At 39.2% G+C, this 26,038-nt stretch overlaps 1 protein-coding gene and 1 long non-coding RNA gene across 2 annotated transcripts in view; one reads left to right on the top strand and one right to left on the bottom strand.

Annotated features, from left to right (window-relative positions):
* Positions 1–26,038, bottom strand: part of LOC145507165 (uncharacterized) — a 73,240-nt gene that overhangs the window by 23,719 nt on the left and 23,483 nt on the right. Inside the window, exon 3 of the long non-coding RNA XR_014054626.1 lies at positions 3,471–3,527. This is a non-coding gene — a long non-coding RNA (uncharacterized LOC145507165). The remainder of the gene's footprint in view (positions 1–3,470; positions 3,528–26,038) is intronic.
* Positions 8,906–10,441, top strand: APELA (apelin receptor early endogenous ligand). Its single transcript, XM_081493103.1, has 2 exons — positions 8,906–9,108; positions 10,353–10,441. The coding sequence occupies exons 1-2, from the start codon at positions 9,033–9,035 to the stop codon at positions 10,439–10,441; spliced, it is 165 nt and encodes a 54-aa protein (XP_081349229.1). The 5' UTR covers positions 8,906–9,032.

The raw sequence follows: 26,038 nt of genomic DNA, 5'->3' as shown, positions 1-26,038 counted from the left end.
ATTCATTACAAAAACATATAAAGATCACCTATATACATTTTTAAACTGTCACAACAAAAGTTTTCTTGATGCCATATGGTCAACAATTTTAACCCAGTAGCTTGAGTAATAATCACCACAATGTAGCGGTGTCTGAATCTTCCACACATGTTGCTACCTCTATTATTTTTGTTCCTAATAAAAATGAGAGTCTGTTCTGTACTTAGCCACTCAGTCATGTCTGACTCTTCCTGACCCAGGAATCGAACCAGGGTCTCCTGCATTGCACGTGGATTTTTTTACCAGCTGAGCTACCAGGGAAGCCCAATTGAGACTCTACAGCAAATAACTGTTCTCCCTCACTTCCCCACCGTCAGTTTTCCAAGCATATGAGGGCTAGAAAGATACCCATCCTCTCAATAGTGTGTGCCTTTTTTGGAGTTATGGTTTCTTGTGAAAACATGTGTTTTGGCTCAGATATTAGCTTGATGCAGCATTTATGATTGGTGATGGTTTTCCAACTAGCCACATGTAGCCAAGAAGATCCTAGGAAAATTTTTGAGTGAGCATTGTACTGAATACATGCTTTATCACACTCAATGTTTTAATTTTAAACATTTGATATCTCTAACATGTCTAATTCAACATTTCCTCTAAGTAGAAAGAATGCAAATTTTTGTCACACATGTTTTCAGAATCATTTTTTTATTTGCTAGGATTCTGTTTTCTACAACTTCTGTTATTAGTTTTATACTTCAGCATTAATTTGGGACCCAAGAATAGCAGTAGATAATTAAGGGAGACCTAGGAGAGCTAATACAGGAAATAAAAACTAAAAGGCATGGAGTTAGTGAAGACCCAAAAGTGGTCAAAATGGAACTAAGGATCAAAAGCCAGAGGTAGGTCAGTGTACTGGTGTGAAATCCAGAGAGTCAGAAAGCAGAGAAATAGAAGGAAATGAGGCCACAGGCAGTTAACTAAAGTCAGAGCAAGACTGGGAATGGGAAGTAACATCATCCACCTAGGCAATCAAAGAGGAAACACTGTTGGGAAGGGAGACTCTAAATTAAGCAGTATTGTGTCTCCACCAGGATTAGTTTTAAATGTTTCCATCTATGGGCAGGAGCTAATCCCACCACAAAAAGAGACAGATGGTTAACCAGGAATCAAGAGCAGATCCCGGTAATATTAACATTTACTTTCCTAGGATAGAGTGGAATTTTCTTCAACAGTAAGTTAGATAATGGATATATAATAACGAAGATAACAGATAAAATTTCCTATCTTCATAAAGTTTACATTTCTTTTCTTTTTTAAAAAATTTATTTATTTTTTATTGAAGGATAATTGCTTTACAGAATTTTGTTGTTTTCTGTCAAACCTCAACATGAATCAGCCATAGGTATACATATATCCCCTCCCTTTTGAACCTGCCTCCCATCTCCCTCCCCATCCTACCCCTCTGGGTTGATACAGAGCCCCTGTTTGACTTTCTTGAGCCATACAGCAAATTCCCATTGGCTATCTATTTTACATATGGTAATGTAAGTTTCCATGTTACTCTTTCCATACATCTCACCCTCTCCTCCCCTCTCCCTATGTCCATAAGTCTATTCTCTATATCTGTTTCTCCATTGCTGCCCTGTAAATAAATTCTTCGGTACCATTTTTCTGGATTCTGTATATATGTGTTAGAATACAATATTTATCTTTCTCTTTCTGAATTACTTCACTCTGTATAATAGGTTCTAGGTTCATCGACCTCATTAGAACTGATGCAAATGTGTTCCTTTTATGGCTGAGTAATATTCCATTGTGTATATGTACAACAACTTCTTTATCCATTCATCTGTCAACGGACATCTAGGTTGCTTCCATGTTCTAGGTATTGTAAATAGTGATGCAATGAACAATGGGATACATGTGTCTTTTTCAATTTTGGGGTTTTGGAGAATAGTTACAGAATATATCTTTTCAGATTTGAGTGGCAACCTAATTTCTATCTTTCTCTAGATCAAAATCCATAAATAGCTATCCTAGTATTTGATCTAATTCCTGATTTTCTCTTTTTTCCCCCCTATTTATCTTTTCTAGGAAATATTTTTTTCATGTATTAATTTTCTTTATTCCTATAATCATTTCTGCTTCCCTCGTAGCTCAGCTGGTAAAGAATCCACCTGCAATGCAGGAGACCCCGGTTTGATTCTTGGATCTGGAAGTTCCCCTGGAGAAGGGATAAGCTACCCACTCCAGTATTCTTGGGCTTTCCTAGTGGTTCAGATGTTAAGGAATCTGCCTGCAATGTGGGAGACCTGGGTTTAATCCTTGGGTTGGGAAGATGCCCTGGAGGAGGACATGGCAATCCACCCGAGTATTCTTGCCTAGAGATTCCCCATGGACAGAGCAGCCTGGAAGGCTACAGTCCATGGGGTCACAAAGAGTCAGACACAGACATGACAGAGTGACTAAGCACATAATCACTTCTAGAGTCATTCTTGTTTTAAGTTCTCATTCATTTTTTTTTTTAATATCTAATGATTTCCATATTCAAGTCAACATTAATTCAATGCTTCTAGGCTCCAGAGAACACATCAAAAAGAGAAAGGGAAAGTCTCTCTACTCAGGGAGTTTTTATTTCTTCAGGAGTCCATGTATCCTCAAGAAATAATGTTTGATAGCACAAAATGGAGGCACTAAGTGCTGTGGTTGTGAAAAGGCTATGATAACAGAGGACATTTTCCAGATTCCTAGAATGGAATTGAAATCATGTTTAGTTGGCAAGAATCAGGAAATACTTATAGAGGAATTCTAGTGAATTTATAAGAAAATTAAGTTAGATAAAATTTAATGAGTAAACATTGAATTCAAGAGTAAGGACCATGTCTGATTCCTCATTTTATCCATACGTAGTACCTAGAACCAGAGTCTGGAATATGGTAATAATTTAAGGACACTACAAATATTTGTTGAACAGATTTTGAGTGATTGGATTAAACCCTGAACAACTAGTAGGACTTCAGGTAAGAAAAATTGGGATAAACAGAGCAAGTCTTTTCAAAGAAAAGAAACACACAACATTAGCAAAAATAAATAAGGGAAAATATGAGCTGAGCGTAGCCTAATTTGGATGGTCAGAAGTGTTTACAGAAAAAGCCTATTTGAGAGTTTAATGTTATTTTATACAAAACACTTTGGTTTCAGGATTCTGGTGAAAGTGTGAGCCCCGTATTGAGGACAAGGGGGCATAGAGTAGGACAACCAGGCAGACTCTTGTTTTAAGATGTTTGACTAAACGAGCCTGAATGAGAAGCAGCCCAGGAGAGAGGTTGCAAGTTGGAGAGTACACTATTGTAGGGAGAGAGCTACAGGAGCAAAAAGGGATATGTGAGTGGAGACGAAGGTAAGACAGATGGGGTAGAACCGCAAGACAAACGGGTACAGGACCAAAAACAGGAGGAAAAAGCACTGAGCTGGGTGAGCACAGGCCTCACCTTGGCTTTGCCATCAGCTATTTCAGCAAGTCACTTCTCTTGAGTTTGTTCTCTCATCTGTAAAATGAAGATTAAACTCATCATATTATCATGTCTAAATAAGACATTTGTGAAATACCTGACATATAGAGCATACCACCGTACAAAATAAGTGTGTTTATATAGAATTATATACAGAATATATTTATTTATAGAAAATATGAATATATAAAAGTATATTGATTTCCTAGGGCTGCTGTAACAAAGTACCACAAACTGCTAGTTTAAAACAACAAGAACTTGAATTATCTCATCATTCCAGGGGCCAGAGGCTAAAATCAAGTGTTAGTAGGGTTGATTTTTTCTTAGAGGCTCAGGGACAATCTTGCCTCTCTCTTGACTTCTGGTGGTTGCTGGCCATCTTGGGTATTCTTGTGCTTGTAGCTGCCTAACTCCAACCTCCACTTCTGTTGTCATGTGGCATTCTCCGTTAGTCTTTATGTGTCCCCATGTTTCTCCTTTTCTCATAAAGATGACAGTCATTTTGGATTGAGGGCCCAGTCTACCCCACTATGGTTGGGAAGGTCCCCTGGAGGAGGACGCGGGAAATTAACAAGATGGCACCAATCAGGCTCTCTAGCCCCATGCTCTCATGCCCTCTTGCTCCCTGTTCTCATACCCTCTTGCCCCATGTTCTGTTAACAATGACTTTGCACGGTTATGTAATGGCTGAGATCACTTATAGCACTGTGCAGGCGTATCAGGAGGTATTCATTTGGTCATGGGCTACTTTGTGTGGTATGCCTGTATGAGCTTCACCATGAAAGCCCTGGCTACTGCTGCATTGGAGCTACATTGGAGCAACATCATGGTTATGTTATATGAGGTTACGTTTTGTCTGTTATGACTACGTTATGGTTATGTTATGGCTGCTGCACCAGTCAGGAGAGAATAAATGCATCTGCAGTTCCTACAGCTCCTCACATTTTCTTCTAGCCTCTTAGCTTGCATCTTGCCTACCATGGGTTCAGTGAACAGTGTGCCCAGTGAGATACAATTTGCACTGTGAGCAAGATCAGCAAGAGAGAGGCCATGACAACTCACTCCAGTATTTTTGCCTGGAGAATCCCCACGGACAGAGAAGCTTGGTGGGCTACAGTCCATAGGGTCACAAAGAATCAGACACAATTGAAGTGACTTAGCATGCACACACTATCCCATTATGACCTCATCGTTTATTAAATCTGCAAAGACTCCATTTCCAAATAAGGTCACTTTCTCAGGTTCCAGGCTGAAGTGAATTTGGGGAGGACACTCTTGAACCCAGCATAAAAAGTGTATTCCTAATGTACCCTTATTTTTCCAATAGCATCAATAAGCTATTATTATAAGAACTAGGATTTGGCTCTTAGAGAGGAGGAGAACCAAATGATTAACAGTCCAGGTCAGAGAATTTGAATTACACATATTCTTCTTTCTGTTTATGTAGCCTTAGAGGCTGCACCCTCTACAGTAGTTGCTCTTCTCATCAGATCAACAGGGAGCTGAGTGTTTGGGGAGGACTAAGAACAGTAATGTGTACAATGTACTTGGCACAGTACTGGCCCAAAGGGATGGTGCTCACCTCTTCACTCTAAGGCCAACTTGTGCTATGTGTGTGTTTGTGGTGGGGGTGGTGAGGTGGGGCTGGGGAGGGGTCTGGTCTGTTCAAATGAATGAGATGACTCACTATTTCATCCAGCCACAGGCTAAATGCACTGCCTGCAGAGCCACTTGCACCTTTACAATTTATCCCTCTGCCACTAAGACTTCCCCAGTCTGGCTTGTTCAATACTAACCTGAATGATTTGCACAGCTATTGACCCACGTCCCACAGAAATGCTGGTCACTTATCACTGTTCCATGTCTAGCATTTCAGTTAGCCCACCAGTTTTATACATGATATTGAAGTGAAAGTGAAAGTTGTTCAGTCGTACCCTACTCTTTGTGACCCCATGGACTATACAGTCCATGGAATTCTCCAGGCCAGAATGCTGGAGTGGGTTAGCCATTTTCTTCGCCAGGGGATCTTCCCAACCCGGGGATTGAACCCAGGTCTCCTGCATTGCAGGCAGATTCTTTACCAACTGAGCCACGAGGGAAGCCCAAGAATGCTGGAGTGGGTAGCCTATCCCTTCTCCACTTGATCTTCCCAACCCAGGAATCAAACAAGGATCTCCTGCATTGCAGGCAGATTCTTTACTAACTGAGCTATCAGGGAAGCCTATGCATGATATTTCTATACTGTGAAAATCAACTGCTTCATCAACATCATCACCTTCTTCCTAAGTTCTTTTTGGAAAGAACAATTTAAAATCTATGTAAATAGTAATGTCTTAATTTCATAAATTTCTAACACATTATCTTGCTAATCTTTTATAATTCTTTCAGGTGAAAAACAAGGATTTTTATCTCAATTTAAAAAAATGAAAATGTTGATGTTCAAACTGGTTCAGTTCAGTTCAGTCACTCAGTCGTGTCCGACTCTTTGTGACCCCATGAGCTGCAGCACACCAGGTCTCCCTGTCCAACACCAACTCCCGGAGCCCACTCAAACTCATGTCCATTGAGTCGGTGATGCCATCCAACCATCTCATCCTCTGTCGTCCCCTTCTCCTCGTGCCCTCAATCTTTCCCAGCATCACAGTCTTTTCAACTGAGTCAGCTCTTCTCATCAAGTGGCCAAAGTATTGGAGTTTCAGCTTCAACATCAAACCCTCCAATGAACACCAGGACTGATCTCCTTTAGGATGGACTGGTTGGATCTCCTTGAGGTCCAACGGACTCTCAACAGTCTTCTCCAACACCATAGTTCAAAAGCATCAATTCTACGGCGCTCAAGTTTCTTCACAATCCGACTCTCACATCCATACATGACCACTGGAAAAACCACAGCCTTAACTAGATGGACCTTTGTCAGCAAACTAATGTCTCTGCTTTTTAATATGCTGTCTAGGTTGGTCATAACTTTCCTTCCAAGGAGTAAACGTCTTTTAATTTCATGGCTGCAATCACCATCTGCAGTTATTTTGGAGCCCCCCAAAATAAATCTCTCACTGTTTCCACTGTTTCGCCATCTATTTGCCATGAGGTAATGGGACCAGATGCCATGATCTTAGTTTTCTGAATGTTGAGCTTTAAGCCAACTTTTTCACTCTCCTCTTTCCCTTTCATGAAGAGGCTCTTTAGTTCCTCTTCACTTTCTGCCATAAGGGTGGATTCATCTGCATATCTGAGGTTATTGATATTTCTCCCAGCAATCTTGATTCCAGCTTGTGCTTCCTCCAGCCCAGAGTTTCTCATGATGTTCTCTGCATATAAGTTAAATAGGCAGGGTGACAATATACAGCCTTGATGTACTCCTTTTCCTAATTGAAACCAGTCTGTTGTTCCATGGCCAGTTCTAACTGTTGCTTCCTGACTTGCATACAGGTTTCTCAAGAGGCAGGTCAGGTGGTCTGGTATTCACATCTCTTTCAGAATTTTCCACAGTTTATTGTGATCCACACAGTCAAAAGCTTTGGCATAGTCAATAAAGCAGAAATAGATGTTTTTTTTCTGAAACTCTCTCGCTTTTTCGATGATCCAGCGGATGTTTACATGACTTAAATACAGCTGTTTGCTGTATCCTGACTGGTGGAAGATCTTCCACAGTACTTGTTTACATTCTAGGAGTTCACTGTTGGTCACCTGGTAATGAAACATAAAAATTTTAATCAGTATCCACAGTTTGCGGTAGTCACTATATTATCCATAAAGAAGGCTGACTACCATATCTTTGAGTAGACTTAGGACTTGGCCTGAAGTTATATTGTCAAAATCTGTATTGATCTGTTGGTTTGCTCAATTTAACACTCTGTTTTGCCAGCTTGCAGTTTTCCATTCTGCTGTACTGAGAAGCTTGCGGGGAAGGGGTGGAGAATCCAAATAATATCTTTGCTATTCATGAGGCAGTTTTATATCACGAGTCCATACTCTTGTATTCAACTGATGTTATAGAGTCATATACAAATGCAGCACAGGTACATGGTGCCCTTTAATCCCATACTTTTAGTCTCCATATGGGAAAATATTCTCAAAATTTTAAGAAAATGATTTTAAAAATTTCTGTATGCTCTTGCTTGTTGTGGTAAAGAATCCACCTGCCAATGCAGGAGGTGCAAAACACACAGTTTTGATCCCTGTGTTGGGAAGATCTCCTAGAGGAAGAAATGATGACCCACTCCAATATCCTTGCCTGGAGAATTCCATGGACTGAGGGAGCCTGGTGGGCTATAGTCCACGGGATCATGAAGAGTCTGACACGATTGAGTGACTGAGCACAAACATGCTTGTTATGAAGTGCTTGCATAAGCAGGTAGGCAGGAATTCCTACAGACTGATGTTGAAGATAAGCAAATTATGCATTAATATCAAACCTCAGGAAGCCCAGGGTTATGTAGTAAGCTCCTGAATCTAGAAAAGTGAAATGTAACAAAATTCCTGGCAATTCACAATTTGCTTATGCTTTAAATTTGGTATTTAGGATCTACCTGTATTCAAGTGTATCTTCACTATCATTTCAGATTGCTTTATCGAAAGTACAGTCATTTTCATTTGTAACAGATATATACGACAGGCAATAAATAAAACTACTAGCGATCTTAGAGCGTGCATGAAAAAGATGACAGAAGATGCTTTTGTCTTCTGATCTCATTCATAATTACTGTGTCTGAAATATATCAGCTACCATATATAAGTTTTAACAGAATCCAGATTTCATGAGTTTATGGCTTGCCTAAACTTCCTTTTTTAAAATCCTGGGTATATTGCAGATGAAAACAATCTGCATTACTTTAGAAACTGCACTTTATAGAACAAAAAAATAAATAAACATTTTTCCAATTTATTTCAGAACATTCTAAATTCTAGAAATGTTTATTGATGTAAACTCACATAGATTAAGCTATTTTGAGATTTGGGGCAAACAGTCACCACTCTGCAATAGGTTTGGAAAAGACAAAGTTTTTCGGCACTTGCTTTGCCACAAAGCATTCAAAGGTCTAAATTAGAGCTTCAGAATGCCTTCTGAAAAGAAAAAGAGACTTCCTGTCATTCCTCTGGGTTTCTGGATGTGGCACCAATGTGCACAAGGCAAAGTGTAAACAGATGTAAATGGTGAGGGAGGAGGCCAAGCCAGTGTGTTATTGCACACGCTCCCCACAGCCTGATCAGACTCAGACAGCCTCTCCCAGGGGCTGGCAGCTGACACTTCCAGCCAAATCCTGGACTCTTGGCTGGATTATTTCACCAATATTTACTTATGGAAATAAAGAGTGGTGGCCTTGGCTGGAGAGGCGGGTGGAGGAGGGGCCTGGGGCCTAGGGGCTGGCTCAGGGCACCAGAAACCTTGCCTGCTGTGATCATTAACCTTTCTTGAAAACGCAGCTAGCTGTGCTCCGAGGTCTGTCTTTAGAATGTGAGAACAGCCACACAGATACCGCACAGACTATTCAAAGAGGGGTTACCTTGTGAGATTTAGCTCCACTGTAGAGTGGCAGAAAAATGAGATTTCACCAGTTTTTTCTTCTATTTGTTATTTTTATGATGAGTTTTCTACTTATCCACGGACAAAGACAAGGTAGGACTTTGACACATTTGTAACGGAGTAACTTGAATTCATACCTGTTTGTGTGAATGGGCTTCTGAGCCTGACTGTTTCTGTTGAAAATCACTTAGCTGTGTGCTTGTTGGGGCAGGGGGTGCGGTGGGGGTGGGGGTGGGGTGGTTGAAGGGAGTTGAGAGTGAGTGTGTAGGAGTTCAGAAGTGTGTTTTCTATCCTGTTAGGTCTGTTATTTGGATATTTTAAAAATAGCTGGCTTTTAAAATGATGATAAATATTCTACCACTGTTTTTCTAAAGTCAAAGAAAATTGATCCCAAAACTATCATAGTTATACTGTCCTTATATCATGATTATATTGTCCTTGTAAGTAAAAAGAGTTGTTATTTCTAGATATACAGTTAGATGTGTCACTTTAAAAAGTGCCATTTGTAGTAGTATTATGCTTATAGAGCCGAAAAAACAAAAAATGTCAAAGCTATGTATGATCAAGATAATATTAAATTACTTGACACATTTTTCAAGGATTGTATCTGTTGTGTTGTTCTTAATAGGAACTTAGTAAACAAAGTTATTTTAAAGTGTTTTTACTTCAAAACTAAACATCTAGGATTTCAAAGCACTGGCAAGTAAAAAAAAAAAAAAAAATTAGAACGTTTTCTAAGGAAAAAAGCCAAGTCTAATTTAAATAGATGATAACATTTGTATCCAAATATGTTAGATTATTTACTTGATAATATACTTCTCCATTTACAACAGAAAATGGTGCATAACTGGTTAAACATTCAGTTTCTGCCTTTTAGTTAACCAGAAGTTTCATCACTGAGATTAGTTCAAATGAGGTCTCCTGATCTGCCCTTTTTACATTAAATAAGAAAAATGTTTCAAATTAGCAAGTCTGAAAGCAACTGATTCCTTCTTACTGTTTACAGCAATTGAATTGCTATTCAAACTGTTTCTCCTCTAAAATTACAGAACAACTTGGAAAATATTCTTGTGAAATATTTGTGCTTAATTCACGACATTAACTAAAAGGTCAAGGAGTATTTAGAAAGAAGTCATGTAGGAGGAGAATTTTACTATTAGATCCCAGCATCAACTTGCATCCCATTAATTTTTTATATCACAATCATATCTAAAAAGATAGCAGATAATCACAGTATAATTTGGATCCAGAATATTCCCTCACAATCTTCAGATTAAACAGCAACTAATTTTCTATAAATGCTCTAATATTTTCCTTCCCCCCCCCCCGCCCCCCAGCTAATTTGGCAATGAGAAGAAAATTGCACAGACACAACTGCCTTCAGAGGAGATGTATGCCTCTCCACTCACGAGTGCCCTTCCCCTGAGGTACTTCTGATGGAAAATGATTTTGGCAATGTTTACATTTTGGCAATGTTCCAGATCAGCTATACCTGAGAATGTTTGTTCATATTTTGAATATGTGATAATGACTTTACTGTGATGTCCCTTGAAGGAATGCATACTATGGTTTGCATACTAACAGAGAAATGAAATGATATTTGGGAATTGCTCTAATAATTTGATGGGATAGATGAGGAAAATGTAGGAAAATCTTGATAACTGTTGAATCTGAGTGATAGTTATATGGGGATTAATACTATTCTGTGTGTTAGAAAATTTTCCTAATTAAAAAATTAGGCAACAGGAGAATAATTAATAATAGATATATCTGTAACTAGTGTTTTGAACAATCTGAATATCTCCCTATATTATTCAGAACAAACACATTTCCCATGAACACCATTCTAGTCTTGAAAACATTCAGACAAATTTGCCCAGCTCCACCAAATGGATGATGTATTAACCTCAATACTTCATAGTTTATTCATCCTGAAAATATTTATTTTCATTTATAAAAATCAACTTAATGACATAGCAGTTTTCCAGCTTCATTAATAGAATTCATATTGACAGTTGCATCTTTAAGGATATACTCTGAATAGAATTTTGTTCCTGATTTTACACCACCACCATCACCAGTAGTTTTGCTTGAGTCAGTTAACTTCAAACATCACCCAAGTTTAAATAACTTCATACTAAAAATAAGAAATTGACATTCCATTATAATTATTTTAAGCTCTTCAATTCTAATGAAGTTTATTTTCCTTTAAAAAAAAAGTCATAGAAATATCCCTCAGCCTGGTTAACATAACACAGGCAATTGCTAAATTAGTCTACTCATTTGGCCTGTGGACTGGAGAACTTATGGCACTATTCATTTAGGGGAAATAATGGTTGCTGTTCAGTTCAGTTCAGTTCAGTTCAGTCGCTCAGTCTTGTCCGACTCTTTGCAACCCCATGTACTGCAGCATGCCAGGTCTCCCTGTCCATCACCAACTCCCAGAGCTCACTCAAACTCATGTCCATTGAGTGGGTGATGCCATCCAACCATCTCATCCTCTGTCGTCCCCTGCCTCTCCCGCCTTCAATCTTTCCTAGCATTAGGGTCTTTTCAAATGAGTCAGCTCTTGGCATCAGGTGGTCAAAGTATGGGAGTTTCAGCTTCAACATCAGTCCTTCCAATGAATATTCAGGACTGATTTCCTTTAGGATGGATTGGTTGTATCTCATTGCAGTCCAAGGGACTCTCAAGAGTCTTCAACACCACAGATCAAAAGCATCAATTCTTGGCGCTCAGCTTTCTTCACCGTCCAACTCTCACATCCATACATGACTACTGGAAAAACCATAGCCTTGACTAGACAGAACTTTGCTGGCAAAGTAATGCATCTGCTTTTTAATATGCTGTCTAGGTTGGTCATAACTTTCCTTCCAAGAGGTAAGTGTCTTTTATTTTTGTGGCTGCAGTCACCATCTGCAGTGATTTGGGAGCCAAAAATAAATAAATAAATAAATAAATGGTTGCTGTAGCTGATGTTTAATACCTGCTTTTCAAACCAGTGAAGACTGTAGTAGAGCATTACATAAAGGAAGAGCAGTTCAGTAATAAGCATATATCAAGAGGGCTGACACAAAAAGCCAAATTTTCTACACCTGCATCTGTAACAAATTACTCTTTGCTATCAAAATATGAAAAATAAATTTGGTGGAGAAATCCAGAAAAATACAAGAGGAACTTCTTGATCAGCCAAGTATTAGAGACTAAAACATGCTTTAAAAGTTTTTATATATTAAAAAATCCTTTGGTGTGTGTTGATAATGAATTTCAGTCTCAAATAAATAATGGTAAAATCTGCACTTAGAAGGAATGGAAGTTCAGGATTTTTCCAGGACTCTTTGAAAGTAACAAGAGGCATCTCACAGTAGCCAGGAAATTCCTGCATGTTCTGGAAAAGATGCCTCACAAATGCAAACAAAAGCCCTTTAGTCAGTCACAGGTTGTATTGGCTTTCTCCACAAACCACCTGCCATAAAAACTAGGGCTGTAAGTAAATAAGATAGAGTAGTGAAATTTGAATTGTCAAAGTTAAGGAAGATTTTGACCTGTAAACCAAATTTTTAAACCAAAGGGAAACATGAGTCAAAAGCCATATAAAACATTTAGTAAAGGCAATACTTTACAAAAGTTGGGTAATCCTTTTAAAGAACTGCTCAGGTTATAGCATCCATTTTCTCAGTGTTTAGGCTAGTCCTGCATTCCAGCTATAGTTCTTTGAAGAATGTGTAAAAGTCACATTTTGGAATCGAGCGATAGTATAAAAGCCAATTAAAGAGAAACATTAAGATAATTTCCCCATGGGAAACTATAGTCAATATCCAGTGAACCATAATGGAAAATAACGTGAAAAGGAATATATGTATTATATATATATATATACATATATATATATTCCTGAGTCACTTTGCTGTACAGTAGAAATTAAAACAGCATTATAAATCAACTATACTTCACTAATTTTTTTGTAAAAAAAAAAAAAAGATACTTTCCCAAGATCTTGCCAAACCAGTGCTCTAAGTGTTGTCTTCAGGTTTCATAGCCTGATTCTCACTATCCTAAATATTTGTATATTTTTCATATGTCTTGCAACAAAGATACTTTGACAACTGGATCAAAATGCTATAAATGTTGGTAGTGGAACTCTGAGGCTGAACCTTCCTTCATTTGTCCACTTTGTTTTCTACATGCTTTAGATAACATCACCTGTCATGACTTGATTTGGTTAGGGTCAAGGAAGATTGTAAAAGGACAGATCAAGTAAACAGTTGACTTTGAATTTTTACAAATTAACCCTTTACAGTGGTTTAGACTTTCAGCTCACTTGATGGGAAAGCCCTGTTATCTTCACTCTATTTTTCCTTCTCCCAGTTCAGTTCAGTCACTCAGTCGTGTCCGACTCTTTGCGACCCCATGAATTGCAGCACGTCAGGCCTCCCTGTCCATCACCAACTCCCGGAGTCTACCCAAACCCATGTTCATCGAGTCAGTGATGCCATCCAACCATCTCATCCTCTGTCGTCCCCTTCTCCTCCCGCCCCCAATCCTACCCAGCATTAGGGTCTTTTCCAATGAGTCAACCCTTCGCATGAGGTGGCCAAAGTATTGGAGTTTCAGCTTCAACATCAGACCTTCCAGTGAACACCCAGGATTGATCTCTTTTAGGATGGATTGATTGGACCTCCTTCACCTTCATCAAGAGGCTCTTTAGTTCTTCTTCACTCTCTGCCATAAGGGTGGTGTCATCCGCATATCTGAGGTTATAGATATTTCTCCCGGCAATCTTGATTCCAGCTTGTGTTTCTTCCAGCCCAGGGTTTCTCATGATGTACTCTGCATAGAAGTTAAATAAGCAGGGTGACAATATACAGCCTTGACGTACTCCTTTTCCTATTTGGAACCAGTCTGTTGTTCCATGTCCAGTTCTAACTGTTGCTTCCTGACCTGCATACAGGTTTCTCAAGAGGCAGGGCAGATGGTCTGGTAGTCCCATCTCTTTCAGAATTTTCCACAGTTTATTGTGATCCACACAGTCAAAGGCTTTGGCATAGTCAATAAAGCAGAAATAGATGTTTTTCTGGAACTCTATTGCTTTTTCAATGATCCAGCGGATATTGGCAATTTGATCTCTGGTTCCTCTGCCTTTTCTAAAACCAGCTTGAACATCTGGAAGTTCACGGTTCACGTATTGCTGAAGCCTGGCTTGGAGAATTTTGAGCATTACTTTACTAGCATGTGAGATGAGTGCAATTGTGCGGTAGTTTGAGCATTCTTTGGCATTGCCTTTCTTTGGGATTGGAACGAAAACTGACCTTTTCCCGTCCTGTGGCCACTGCTGAGTTTTCCAAATTTGCTGGCATATCGAGTGCAGCACTTTCACAGCATCACCTTTGAAGATTTGAAACAGCTCAACTGGAATTCCATCACCTCCACTAGCTTTGTTCATAGTGATACTTTCTAAGGCCCACTTGACTTCACATTCCAGGATGTCTGGCTCTAGGTGAGTGATCACACCATCGTGATTATCTGGGTCATGAAGATCTTTTTTGTACAGTTCTTCTGTGTATTCTTGCCACCTCTTCTTAATATCTTCTGCTTCTGTTAGGTCCATACCATTTTTGTCCTTTATTGAGCCTATCTTTGCATGAAATGTTCCTTTGGTATCTCTAGTTTTCTTGAAGAGATCTCTAGTCTTTCCCAATCTGTTGTTTTCCTCTATTTCTTTGCACTGAGCACTGAGGAAGGCTTTCTTATCTCTCCTTGCTATTCTTTGGAACTCTGCTTTCAGATGGGAATATTTTTTCTTTTCTCCTTTGCTTTTCACTTCTCTTCTCTTCCCAGCTATCTGTAAGGCCTCCTCAGACAGCCATTTTTCTTTTTTGCATTTCTTTTCCATGGGGATTTTCTTGATCCCTGTCTCCTGTACAATGTCACGAACCTCTGTCCATAGTTCATCAGGCACTCTGTCTATCAGGTCTAGTCCCTTAAATCTATTTGTCACTTCCACTGTATACTCATAAGGGATTTGATCTAGGTCATACCTGAATGGTGTAGTGGTTTTCCCTACTTTCTTCAATTTAAGTCTGAATTTGGCAATAAGCAGTTCATGATCTGAGCCACAGTCTGTTCCTGGTCTTGTTTTTGCTGACTGTATAGAGCTTCTCCATCTTTGGCTGCAAAGAATATAATCAATCTGATTTCGGTGTTGACCATCTGGTGATGTCCACGTGTAGAGTCTTCTCTTGTGTTGTTGGAATAGGGTGTTTGCTATTACCAGTGCGTTCTCGTGGCAAAACTCTATTAGCCTTTGCCCTGCTTCATTCTGTACTCCAAGGCCAAACTTGCCTGTTATGCCAGGTGTTTCTTGACTTCCTACTTTTGCATTCCAGTCCCCTATAATGAAAAGGACATCTTTTTTGGGTGTTAGTTCTAGAAGGTCTTGTAGGTCTTCATAGAACCGTTCAACTTCAGCTTCTTCGGCATTACTGGTCGGAGCATAGACTTGGATTACCGTGATATTGAATGGTTTGCCTTGGAAACGAACAGAGATCATTCTGTCGTTTTTGAGATTGCAACCAAATACTGCATTTTGGACTCGTTTGTTGATCATGATGGCTACTCCATTTCTTCTAAGGGATTCTTGCCCACAGTAGTAGATATAATGGTCATCTGAGTTAAATTCACCCATTCCAGTCCATCTTAGTTAGCTGATCCCTAGAATGTCGACGTTCACCCTTGCCATCTCCTGTTTGACTACTTCCAGTTTGCCTTGATTCATGGACCTAACATTCCAGGTTCCTATGCAATATTGCTCTTTACAGCATCAGACTTTGCGTCTATCACCAGTCACATCCACAGTTGGGTATCATTTTTGCATTGCATTTTGGACTCTTTTGTTGACCATGATGGCTACTCCATTTCTTCTAAGGGATTCTTGCCCACAGTAGTAGATATAATGGTCATCTGAGTTAAATTCACCCATTCCAGTCCATCTTAGTTCGCTGATTCCTAGAATGTCGACGTTCACTCTTGCCATCTCCTGTTTGACTACTTCCAGTTTGCCTTGATTCATGGACCTAACATTCCAGGTTCCTATGCAATATTGCTCTTTACAGGATCGGATTTGTGTCTATCACCAGTCACATCCACCAAAGATCCCCAGTAAGATTTCCTAATAGTTGAGTTAATTAAATAGAAATTTTAAATTAATATAGTTAATTAAATATAAATAAATAGTTACTGAAAATATTAATTAAATATAAAATTTATTTTCTTGATACTCTTTTTTCTCAAAAATACTTTGGCATCACCTTCAGCCCTAAGTGAATTAGAGTGAAGGAAAGTAAAAGAAGGGTGTCAGGAAATCCAAATTCAAAGGTTGATGTGAGAGCTACAAAGTGGAAATGAGGTAGGAGCTTTGGACTCTCTTGATGTCCACTTCCAACAGTGTCATCCTGCTATTTGCTTGATTTTATTGATAATATGTGCAAAGGTAACTACACATCCTGATAACACATACTTTTTCTAGCTTTTTAATAATAGTTATAATACATGTTCATGGTATAATATTTTTTTCTAACAGTCTGGAAGAATATCAAGTCAAAAGTAAAATTCTTCCACACTCCCCCATTGTCCATGCTCCTTTCTCAGAGGTAATGGCTATGAAAATAGTTTTGGTAAAGCTAAATTAACACATTAAAGGTAAATTAACACATTAATTTAAACTGAAACCCTTGATTACCATCCAAATACAAGTGTTTATAGTTCTCTATTTTCTGCTTTTTAATACAAAATTTTATTGAAAAATAGTTGATTTGCAATAGTATGTTTCAAGTATATAGCCAAGTGATTCAGTTATAAATTTTTTTCGGATTCTTTTCCATTGTAGATTATTATAAGCTACTGGATATAGTTCCTTGTGGCTTATGTATTTTATGTATAGTAGTTGTTTCTGTTAATCCTCATTCTCCTCATTTTGTCCCTCATGCGTAACCATAAATTTGTTTTCTATGTCTGTGAGTCTGTCTTATGTATATATAGATTCATTTGTATTATTTCATTCCAGCCCCACGTCGGGGCTTTATATGCTTTCTCCACACCCAAACACTCTTGTGTGCAATCAACTTTGGTTCTGTCTGCCTTATTCTTAATCACTTAAAGTCATGGGCTTCTGATCCCCCATCTACCTCTACCAAATCTCTGCTCTGCCTCCAAACTCTTTCTGTCCTATTATGGCCCTTCTCAGTCTTTGGCTGATCCAAAAGCCAACTTCTGCCTTCAGCGCAGAATCTCCACTTCAGTGGAGCACTTCATCTCCAACATTAGCAGGGCTCTCTGGAAATAACTCTTCTGACTTTTGGGTATCTCTCAATCTCATTCAGTTATATTTCAAACCTTTAATGACCTCTAGTTCCCTTAAACTTTTTGACATCCTTATCCAACTCACAGCAAGAGCTAATTCCTCTTCCCAGAGAAAATGGAGATAATCAAGCTTCAAAACTGGACCCTGCCCTCAAACTACATTTATCTACATCTGCGTAATTTCCTCTGTTTTCCCTTCCTGGCCTTTCATTAAGAGATTTCTCTCTTGGTTATGGTTAATCACTCCACATCTCAGGAATCTTGATCCAACAATTACTCTCTTTCTTCCCCAGCATATTCAATATGTTAAAACTGATCTATTTCATCTTTAAAAAAAGGAAAAAAAGGCATGCCATTTATCCCATGGTGTTCTTTAGTGACCAACCCAGCTTCTTTTCTGCAGTCAGATTTCTTGAAAAAAGTGGTACTTCCTTTTCTCCCATTTAGTTTCAATCCACTGCTCCTGTTGCATTCTGGGAAAGGTCTCTAGTGACTTCCTTCTTCTTGAATCCAATGAATACATCAGCTGTCTCTGTGGGTCAAATAGTAGGATGAACTTTCCTTTGTTTCAATGACACCATGCTCCTTTTTGACCATCTCTGGAATAAATTACTATTCTTTTCAGGACCTGCACAGGGTATTCAACTGCCTACATGGAGTCACCTCAGCTGCCCTGCAGAAACTTGAAGCCCATGGGCTTAGTAGATATACAGATATAACCCATGGCTTCTGTGCAGCTATTGCTATAACTCATCTCTCTGTTCCAATACCATTCATGTCATCAGGAAGGATTTCCCTGATGATCTTTTATGTATAAAAACAGTACCAAAATAAAATCTTAAAACACTTCTTCACCCTACCCAAGATACTTCTGTTTTCCTTTTATTGGATTGTTTTTCTCCATAAACCTAATGCCATGTGACATACATAACATATATTTACTTTGTTGTTTGATTAGTATCTTCCTCCCTTGTTGGAATGTAAGTTTCATGAGAACAGGAATTTGCTCTGGTCATAGCTATATAACTGGTAACTGTCATCAACTCTTCAGAAATATTTGATGAGTGATTGAATGAATAGCTAAAAATAGGTTCTTTAATTCTTCTTACTCAAATATTTCTCCTGTGTTCTCCAAATTAGTATGTATTAGGCACTGTGCTGTGAAACATACATGTAACTGTCCCAGCCTAAACTTCTGAGCACAATGCCCGAATGTTCAGTTCTATGTGATTGCCCAGCCTTTCATTTCTACCTGACAATCTGCTTCCTCCTTTTCATCTCTATGACTATCTCAGTACCTCTTATAGCTCTCCAACATGACCTCCACACCTTAACTACTCCAGCCTCCAGGTCTCTTTCTGGAAAGTTCATTTTTTGTTTTATCATATGGTCTTTTTAAACTGTAATATCACACCTGATTAAATGGGCTTGATTAAAGTGTCACACCTTGATTAAAACCCTTAACTGTCTCTGTAGCCTTCAGGACAGTGACAACTTTCATAATTTAACAAGCATCACTTTATAAAAGATACCTCTCCAGCAGCACCTCTTCTCCCTTGTCCTCTCTCAGAGTGAGTAAGAATTAAGATGGAACTGCCTGAGTTCTAGCTCTGGCCACAAGCTCATCTCTTGTGAGCCTCCCTTCACTTTCAGGCCTGTAAAATTGGGCTAATAATGGCACGTACCTTATCATAACCATACCTACTACATAGTAGGTGTTAAACAGAGAGTAGCTAGAATTATTACCATTACTTTAAAGTCAGTCCATTCTTCACATCTTGCCTTATAGCTACACTTCTGCTCATTTATTCTTTTCCTTACTATCAAGTCATCTTTTGAGACACCTTCCCTAGTTTTGATACCTCCTACTGATTTTATTAAATGCCCACTTTTTGCTCTCAGCACCGTTTGTATACTTTTGTCAAAGTACTGGACTCACTGCATTGTAATAATGTGTTAACTGACTGGACTCCTTCCCTCCTCCCACCCCATGGTGGAAATTTTCTGAAGGCAGAGTGTGGGTGTTCTGACTTTGTTAAATTAACATCTGTTAAGTGGGGCACAGTACAGAATAGTGAGCCTTAATTAAACAGCTGACCACAGATATGTTGAAATAGAGAAGTTTATTACTCACAGGTCTGAAGGGAGCACCCAGCATGCCTCAAGGGGACACATGGGAAGGTAATTGGCTGAGTGCAGACTGAGAGAAGGGCCATCATGCATGCATGTGGTGGTTTTCTTTGGATTCCTAGGTAATGGGACAAATTGATTGATCAATTCAAAACAAGAGTGGGGTTTTGGTCTGCCACAGGGGGTCTTATCTAAGAAGCACATAGGTAAACAGACCCTAGGGACAGGGAGGGTATTGGTCACAAGGGCTATTGGGAAGGCACCTCATGAACTTCCATCTGCTTGTGACCTTTCACTGCTATCCAGGGCATGCACTTCATTCAGAGTCTGATACTGGTTTAAGGCCCCCACACAGAATGCATTCCTGGCAGCAATACCATGGATCTAGCTTTGCTAGACTCTCAACATTCAGTTCAGTTCAGTCACACAGTTGTGTCTGACTCTTTGCGACCCCATGGACTGCAGCACGCCAGGCTTCCCTGTCCATCACCAACTCCCGGAGCTTACTCATGTCCATTGAGTTGGTGATGCCATCCAACCATCTCATCCTCTGTCATCCCCTTCTCTTCCTGCCCTCAATCTCTCCCAGCATCAGGGTCTTTTCCAATGAGTCAATTCTTCGCATCAGGTGGCCAAAGTATTGGAGTTTCAACTTCAGCATCAGTCCTTCCAACGAATATTCAAGACTGATTTCCTTTAGAATGGACTGGTGGGATCTCCTTGCAGTCCAAGGGACTCCCAAGAGTCTTCTACAACACCACAGTTCAAAAGCATCAATTCTTTGGCCCTAAGCTTTCTTTATAGTTCAACTCTCACATCCATACATGACTATTGGAAAAACCATAGCTTTGACTAGGCAGAACTCTGTAGGCAAAGTAATGTCTCTGGTTTTTAATATGCTGTCTAGGTCTGTCATGGAGAAGGCAATGGCACCCCACTCCAGTACTCTTGCCTGGAAAATCCCATGGACGGAGGAGCCTGGTAGGCTTCAGTCCATGGGGTCGCTAAGAGTCGGACACGACTAAGCGACTTCACTTTCACTTTTCCCTTTCATGCACTGGAGAAGGAAATGGCAACCCACTCCAGTGTTCTTGCCTGGAGAATCCCGGGGACGGCGGAGCCTGGTGGGCTGACGTCTGTGGGGTCGCACAGAGTCGGACACGACTGACTCGACTTAGCAGCAGCAGCAGCAGGTCTGTCATAACTTTTCTTCCAAGGAGCAAGCGTCTTTTAATTTCATGGCTGCAGTCACCATCTGTAGTGATTTTGGACCCCAAGAGAACAAAGTCTGTCAATGTTTCCATTGTTTCCCCATCTATTTGCCATAAAGTGATGGGACTTGAAGCCACGATCATAGTTTTCTGAATGCTGAGTTCTAAGCCAGCTTTTTACTCTCCTCTTTCACTTTCATCAAGATGCTCTTTAGTTCCTCTTCACTTTCTGCCATAATGGTGGTATCATCTGCATATCTGAGGTTACTGATATTTACCCCAGCAATCTTGACTCCAGCTTGTGCTTCATCTAGCTTGGCCTTTCACATGATGTACTCTGCATATAAGTTAAATAAGCAGGGTAACAATATACAGCTTTGACATACTCCTTTCCCGATTTGGAACCAGTCTGTCGTTCCATGTCCAGTTCTAACTGTTTCTTCTTGACCTGAATATAGATTTCTCAGGAGGCACGTAAGGTGGTCTGGTATTCCCATCTCTTGAAGAATTTTCCATAGTTTGTTGTGGTCTACACAGTCAAAAGCTTTGGCATAATCAATAAAGCAGAAGTGGACATTTCTCTGGAATTCACTTTCTTTTTCTATAATCCAACAGATGTTGGCAATTTGACCTCTGGTTGCTCTGCCTTTTCTAAATCCAGCTTGAATATCTGGAGGTTCACGGTTCACATACTGTTGAAGCCTGGCTTGGAGAATTTTGAGCTTTACTTTGCCAGCATGTGATATGAGTGCAATTGCAAAGTAGTTTGAGCATTCTTTGGCATTGCCTTTCTTTGCGATTGGAATGAAAACTGACCTTTTCCAGTCCTGCGACCACTGCAGAGTTTTCCAAATTTGCTGGCATATTGAGTGCAGTGCTTTAACAGCATCATCTTCTAGGATTTGAAATAGCTCAACTGGAATTCCATCACCTCCACTAGCTTTGTTCGTAGCGATGCTTCCTAAGGCCCACTTGACTTTGCATTCCAGAATGTCTGGCTCTAGGTGTGAGTACACCGTTGTGATTATCTGGGCCATGAAGATCATTTTTTTTATAGTTCTTCTGTGTATTCTTGCCACCTCTTCTTAATATCTTCTGCTTCTGTTAGCGCCATACTGTTTCTGTCCTTTATTGTTCCCATCTTTGTATGAAATCCCAAGCTGAACTTTGCTTCCCTACATCTATGCTGAAAGTGTCCGCACTTCCAGGTATTGCTCCCTCATCTTACCAGGTTCAAACTCTGCCTCTCTCCCCCAGGATTCTCTTCCAACTCTATTTTGTGTATAAGGCCCACCCTGATCCAAATAGTTTGACATAATCTTCCACTGTCAACAATCACTACATTTTTACCAGTAGTTATTTAAAGGAATTTATATTCTACTTCATTTCATCAGATCATTAATATCAGAATACAAGCTCTTTGATGATAATAATTGGCCCCTAATGTTTAGACTATAAACTTCTATAGTGTAGGAATAGCCTGAAAGTAGCTTTAAGTATAAGGAATTCTTGCATGGAGTATAATATCTGTAGAATATTTTGCTCAAAACTAAATATAATATAGAAAATACTGTTTTCTTAAGCATAGTCCAGTTGAAACTGTTTACCTCAGATTGTGACTTCAACCCGTGTCCTGGGACTTGAATCCAGCCAAAACCCAGCTTGTAACTCAAATCCATGTGGCCTTGACTTGAACTTAGCCGAAACCCACAGTACATGCTTTCCTTTATTAGAAAGTTCGGGTTCTTGATGTCTCATCACAGAAAGAATTCAATGAGAGAAAAAGTGATGCATAAGAAGATTTATTCAGATTCAGAGAGAAGCAAACTTCACAGACCTCTGTGCCATTGTAGAGGGCAAGTGCAGCTGCAATATGTGGCATGGTTAGTTTTTATGGGCTGGGTAATTTAATATGCTAATGAACAGGAGGATTATTCCAATTATTTTGGGGAAGAGGTGGAGATTTCCAGGAATTGGGCCACCACCCACTCCTTGGTCTTTTGACAGTGTCTTGGAACTGTCATGGTGCCTCTGGATGTGTCATTTAGCTTGCTGATTGAGGATCAAAGTCTAGTCAAAGTTGAAATGTCTGCCATCTTGGACCCCTTGATTCTAATCTGTTTATGTTGTGTCCTTGGGCTATGTCATTCTTTCAAAAGTTGTGCCCTGTCCTTTTCCCTCATGTTACACAGTGTCCAAAGACCATGTCAGAGAAAATCTTTAAAGTTCCTAATTTACTGATGATATCAAGCTCTTTTACAAAGACCCTGATGCCTTAATAATAATGTATTGAATAATGTAATAATAATAATAAATAAAATAAAATAAAAATAAAAATAAATGTATTGAATAATAATAATTCAATGTATTGAATTTATAAATATATAAAATATAGTAGTTATATATATTATTATAATAAATGTTTATTCCCCTATATGAAAAAATATATATATATATGATAGACTAAAGACTAATTTTAGAGTTTTCTTCACTTTGGGAACTGATTCCTCATTACAAAGTGTGTAATAATTCTTTTTGCAGATATTTAGTTAAAGTAGCTATTCTAAGGACTTCCCTATTGGTCCAGTGGTTAAGACTGCACTTTTAATGCAGAGGGTGAGGGTTGCAACCCTGGTCGAGGAACAAGGATCCTATATGTCTCATGGTGCAGCCAAAAAAATAAAATGAAAAAAAAAACATACATAATACCTGTCCTCTATCATGTTCAGGAATCTAAAATATCTTTGTAGCATAGCATTTTTGTCCTCAGTTATTAAATTAGTGAATTAGTGATGTCAGTTAAACTTTATTATTACATAGCAGTAATATATTTGAAAAATATGTTGTTCTTAATAGCAAAAGAATATTTAAGTGACTTGAGAAAAACAAAATCACTTTTTATTAACTTCTTCAACACATTTCACTCTTGGATATGTTTTTTTTCTTTTTTTTTTATATAAATTTATTTATTTTAGTTGGGGGCTAATTACTTTATAATATTGTAATAGTTTTTGCCATACATTGACATGAATCAGCCATGGGTTTACATGTGTTCCCCTTCCTGGACCCCCCACCCACCTCCCTCCCCATCCCATCCCTCTGGGTCATCCCATTGCCCCGGCCCTGAGCCCTTGTCTCATGCATCGAACATGGAATGGTGGTCTGTTTCACATACGATAATATACATGTTTCAATGCTATTCTCCCAGAACGTCCCACCCTCACCTTCTCCCTTAGAGTCCATAAAATTGTTCCATGCATCTGTGTCTCTTATTCTGTCTCGCATATAGGGTTATCGTTACCATCTTTCAAATTCCATATATATGCATTAGTATACTGTATTGTTGTTTTTCTTTCTGGCTTACTTCACTCTGTATAATGGGCTCCAGTTTCATCCATCTCAGTAGAACCGATTCAAATGTATTTTTTTTAATGGCTGAGTAATATTCCATTGTGTATATGTACCACAGCTTCCTTATCCATTCGTCTGCTGATGGAATCTAGGTTGCTTCCATGTCCTGGCTATTGTAAACAATGCTGCGATGAACATTGGGGTACACGCGTCTCTTTCAATTCTGGTTTCCTCGGTGTATATTCCCAGCAGTGGGATTGCTGGGTCATATGGCAGTTCTATTCCCAGTTTTTTAAGGAATCTCCACACTGTTCTCCATAGTGGCTGTACTAGTTTGCATTCCCACCAACAGTGTAAGAGGGTTCCCTTTTCTCCACACCCTCTCCAGCATTTATTGCTTGTAGACTTTTGGATAGCAGCCATTCTGACTGGTGTGAAATGATACCTCATTGTGGTTTTGATTTGCGTTTCTCTAATAATGAGTGATGTTGAGCATCTTTTCATGTGTTTGTTAGCCATCTGTATGTCTTCTTTGGAGAAATGTCTGTTTAGTTCTTTGGCCCATTTTTCGACTGGGTCGTTTATTTTTCTGGAATTCAGCTGCAGAAGTTGCTTGTATATTTTTGAGATTAATTGTTTGTCTGTTGCTTCATTTGCTATTATTTTCTCCCATTCTGAAGGCTGTCTTTTCACCTTGTTTATAGTTTCCTTTGTTGTGCAAAAGCTTTTAATTTTAATTAGGTCCCGTTTGTTTATTTTTGCTTTTATTTCCAATATTCTGGGAGGTGGGACATGGAGGATCCTGCTGTGATTTATGTCGGAGAGTGTTTTGCCTATGTTTTCCTCTAGGAGTTTTATAGTTTCTGGTCTTACGTTTAGATCTTTAATCCATTTTGAGTTTATTTTTGTGTACGGTGTTAGGAAGTGTTCTAGTTTCATTCTTTTACAAGTGGTTGACCAGTTTTCCCAGCACCACTTGTTAAAGAGATTGTCTTTTCTCCATTGTATATTCTTGCCTCCTTTGTCGAAGATAAGGTGTCCATATGTGCGTGGGTTTATCTCTGGGCTTTCTATTTTGTTCCATTGATCTATATTTCTATCTTTGTGCCAGTACCATACTGTCTTGATGACTGTGGCTTTGTAGTAGAGCCTGAAGTCAGGCAGGTTGATTCCTCCAGTTCCATTCTTCTTCCTCAAGATTGCTTTGGCTATTCGAGGTTTCTTATATTTCCATACAAATTGTGAGATGATTTGTTCTAGTTCTGTGAAAAATACCATTGGTAGCTTGATAGGGATTGCATTGAATCTATAGATTGCTTTGGGTAGTATACTCGTTTTCACTATATTAATTCTTCCAATCCATGAACACGGTATATTTCTCCATCTGTTTGTGTCCTCTTTGATTTCTTTCATCAGTGTTTTATAGTTTTCTATATATAAGTCTTTTGTTTCTTATAGTGATGTATGGTATTAAATGGACTTCCCTGGTGGTTCACTCTTGGATATGTTTTTTTTTTCTTTTTAATAGTGATGTATGGTATTAAATGGACTTCCCTGGTGGCTCAGAGGTTAAAGCGTCTGCCTCCAATGCGGGAGACCTGGGTTCGATCCCTGGGTCGGGAAGATCCCCTGGAGAAGGAAATGGCAAACCACTCCAGTATTCTTGCCTGGAGAATCCCATGGACGGAGGAGCCTGGCAGGCTACAGTCCACGGGGTCGCAAAGAGTCGGACACGACTGAGCAACTTTCCTTCCTTCCTTTATGGTATTAAATGCCACAATTCTCTTCACATTTTCATTAATATCAAGATGTTAGATGAATTCTAAACTTTCCTGATCTTAAAATTATAAGCAGTTATCAACAGAAACTGCAGCCTGGCTTGCTGCAGTCCTTGGGGTTGCAAAGAGTCTGACACGACTGAGCAACTAAACTGACTGACTGATCAAAAGAAATGTTCAAAATCTCGTCAGTGT

This window comes from Giraffa tippelskirchi, chromosome 1 (assembly GCF_054371585.1).
Source record: "Giraffa tippelskirchi isolate mGirTip1 chromosome 1, T2T-mGirTip1v1.2.pri, whole genome shotgun sequence".
NCBI lineage: Eukaryota > Metazoa > Chordata > Mammalia > Artiodactyla > Giraffidae > Giraffa > Giraffa tippelskirchi.
Note: the sequence above shows the minus strand (reverse complement) of the source record. Positions and strands in the feature narration are given on the sequence as shown.

Bases quoted from the DNA above. Each gene is read 5' to 3' on its own strand.
- APELA (XM_081493103.1), top strand. From the start codon at position 9,033: ATGAGATTTCACCAGTTTTTTCTTCTATTTGTTATTTTTATGATGAGT. The intron at 9,109-10,352 runs GTAGGACTTTGA...CCCGCCCCCCAG, and splicing joins TATCCACGGACAAAGACAAG to CTAATTTGGCAATGAGAAGA.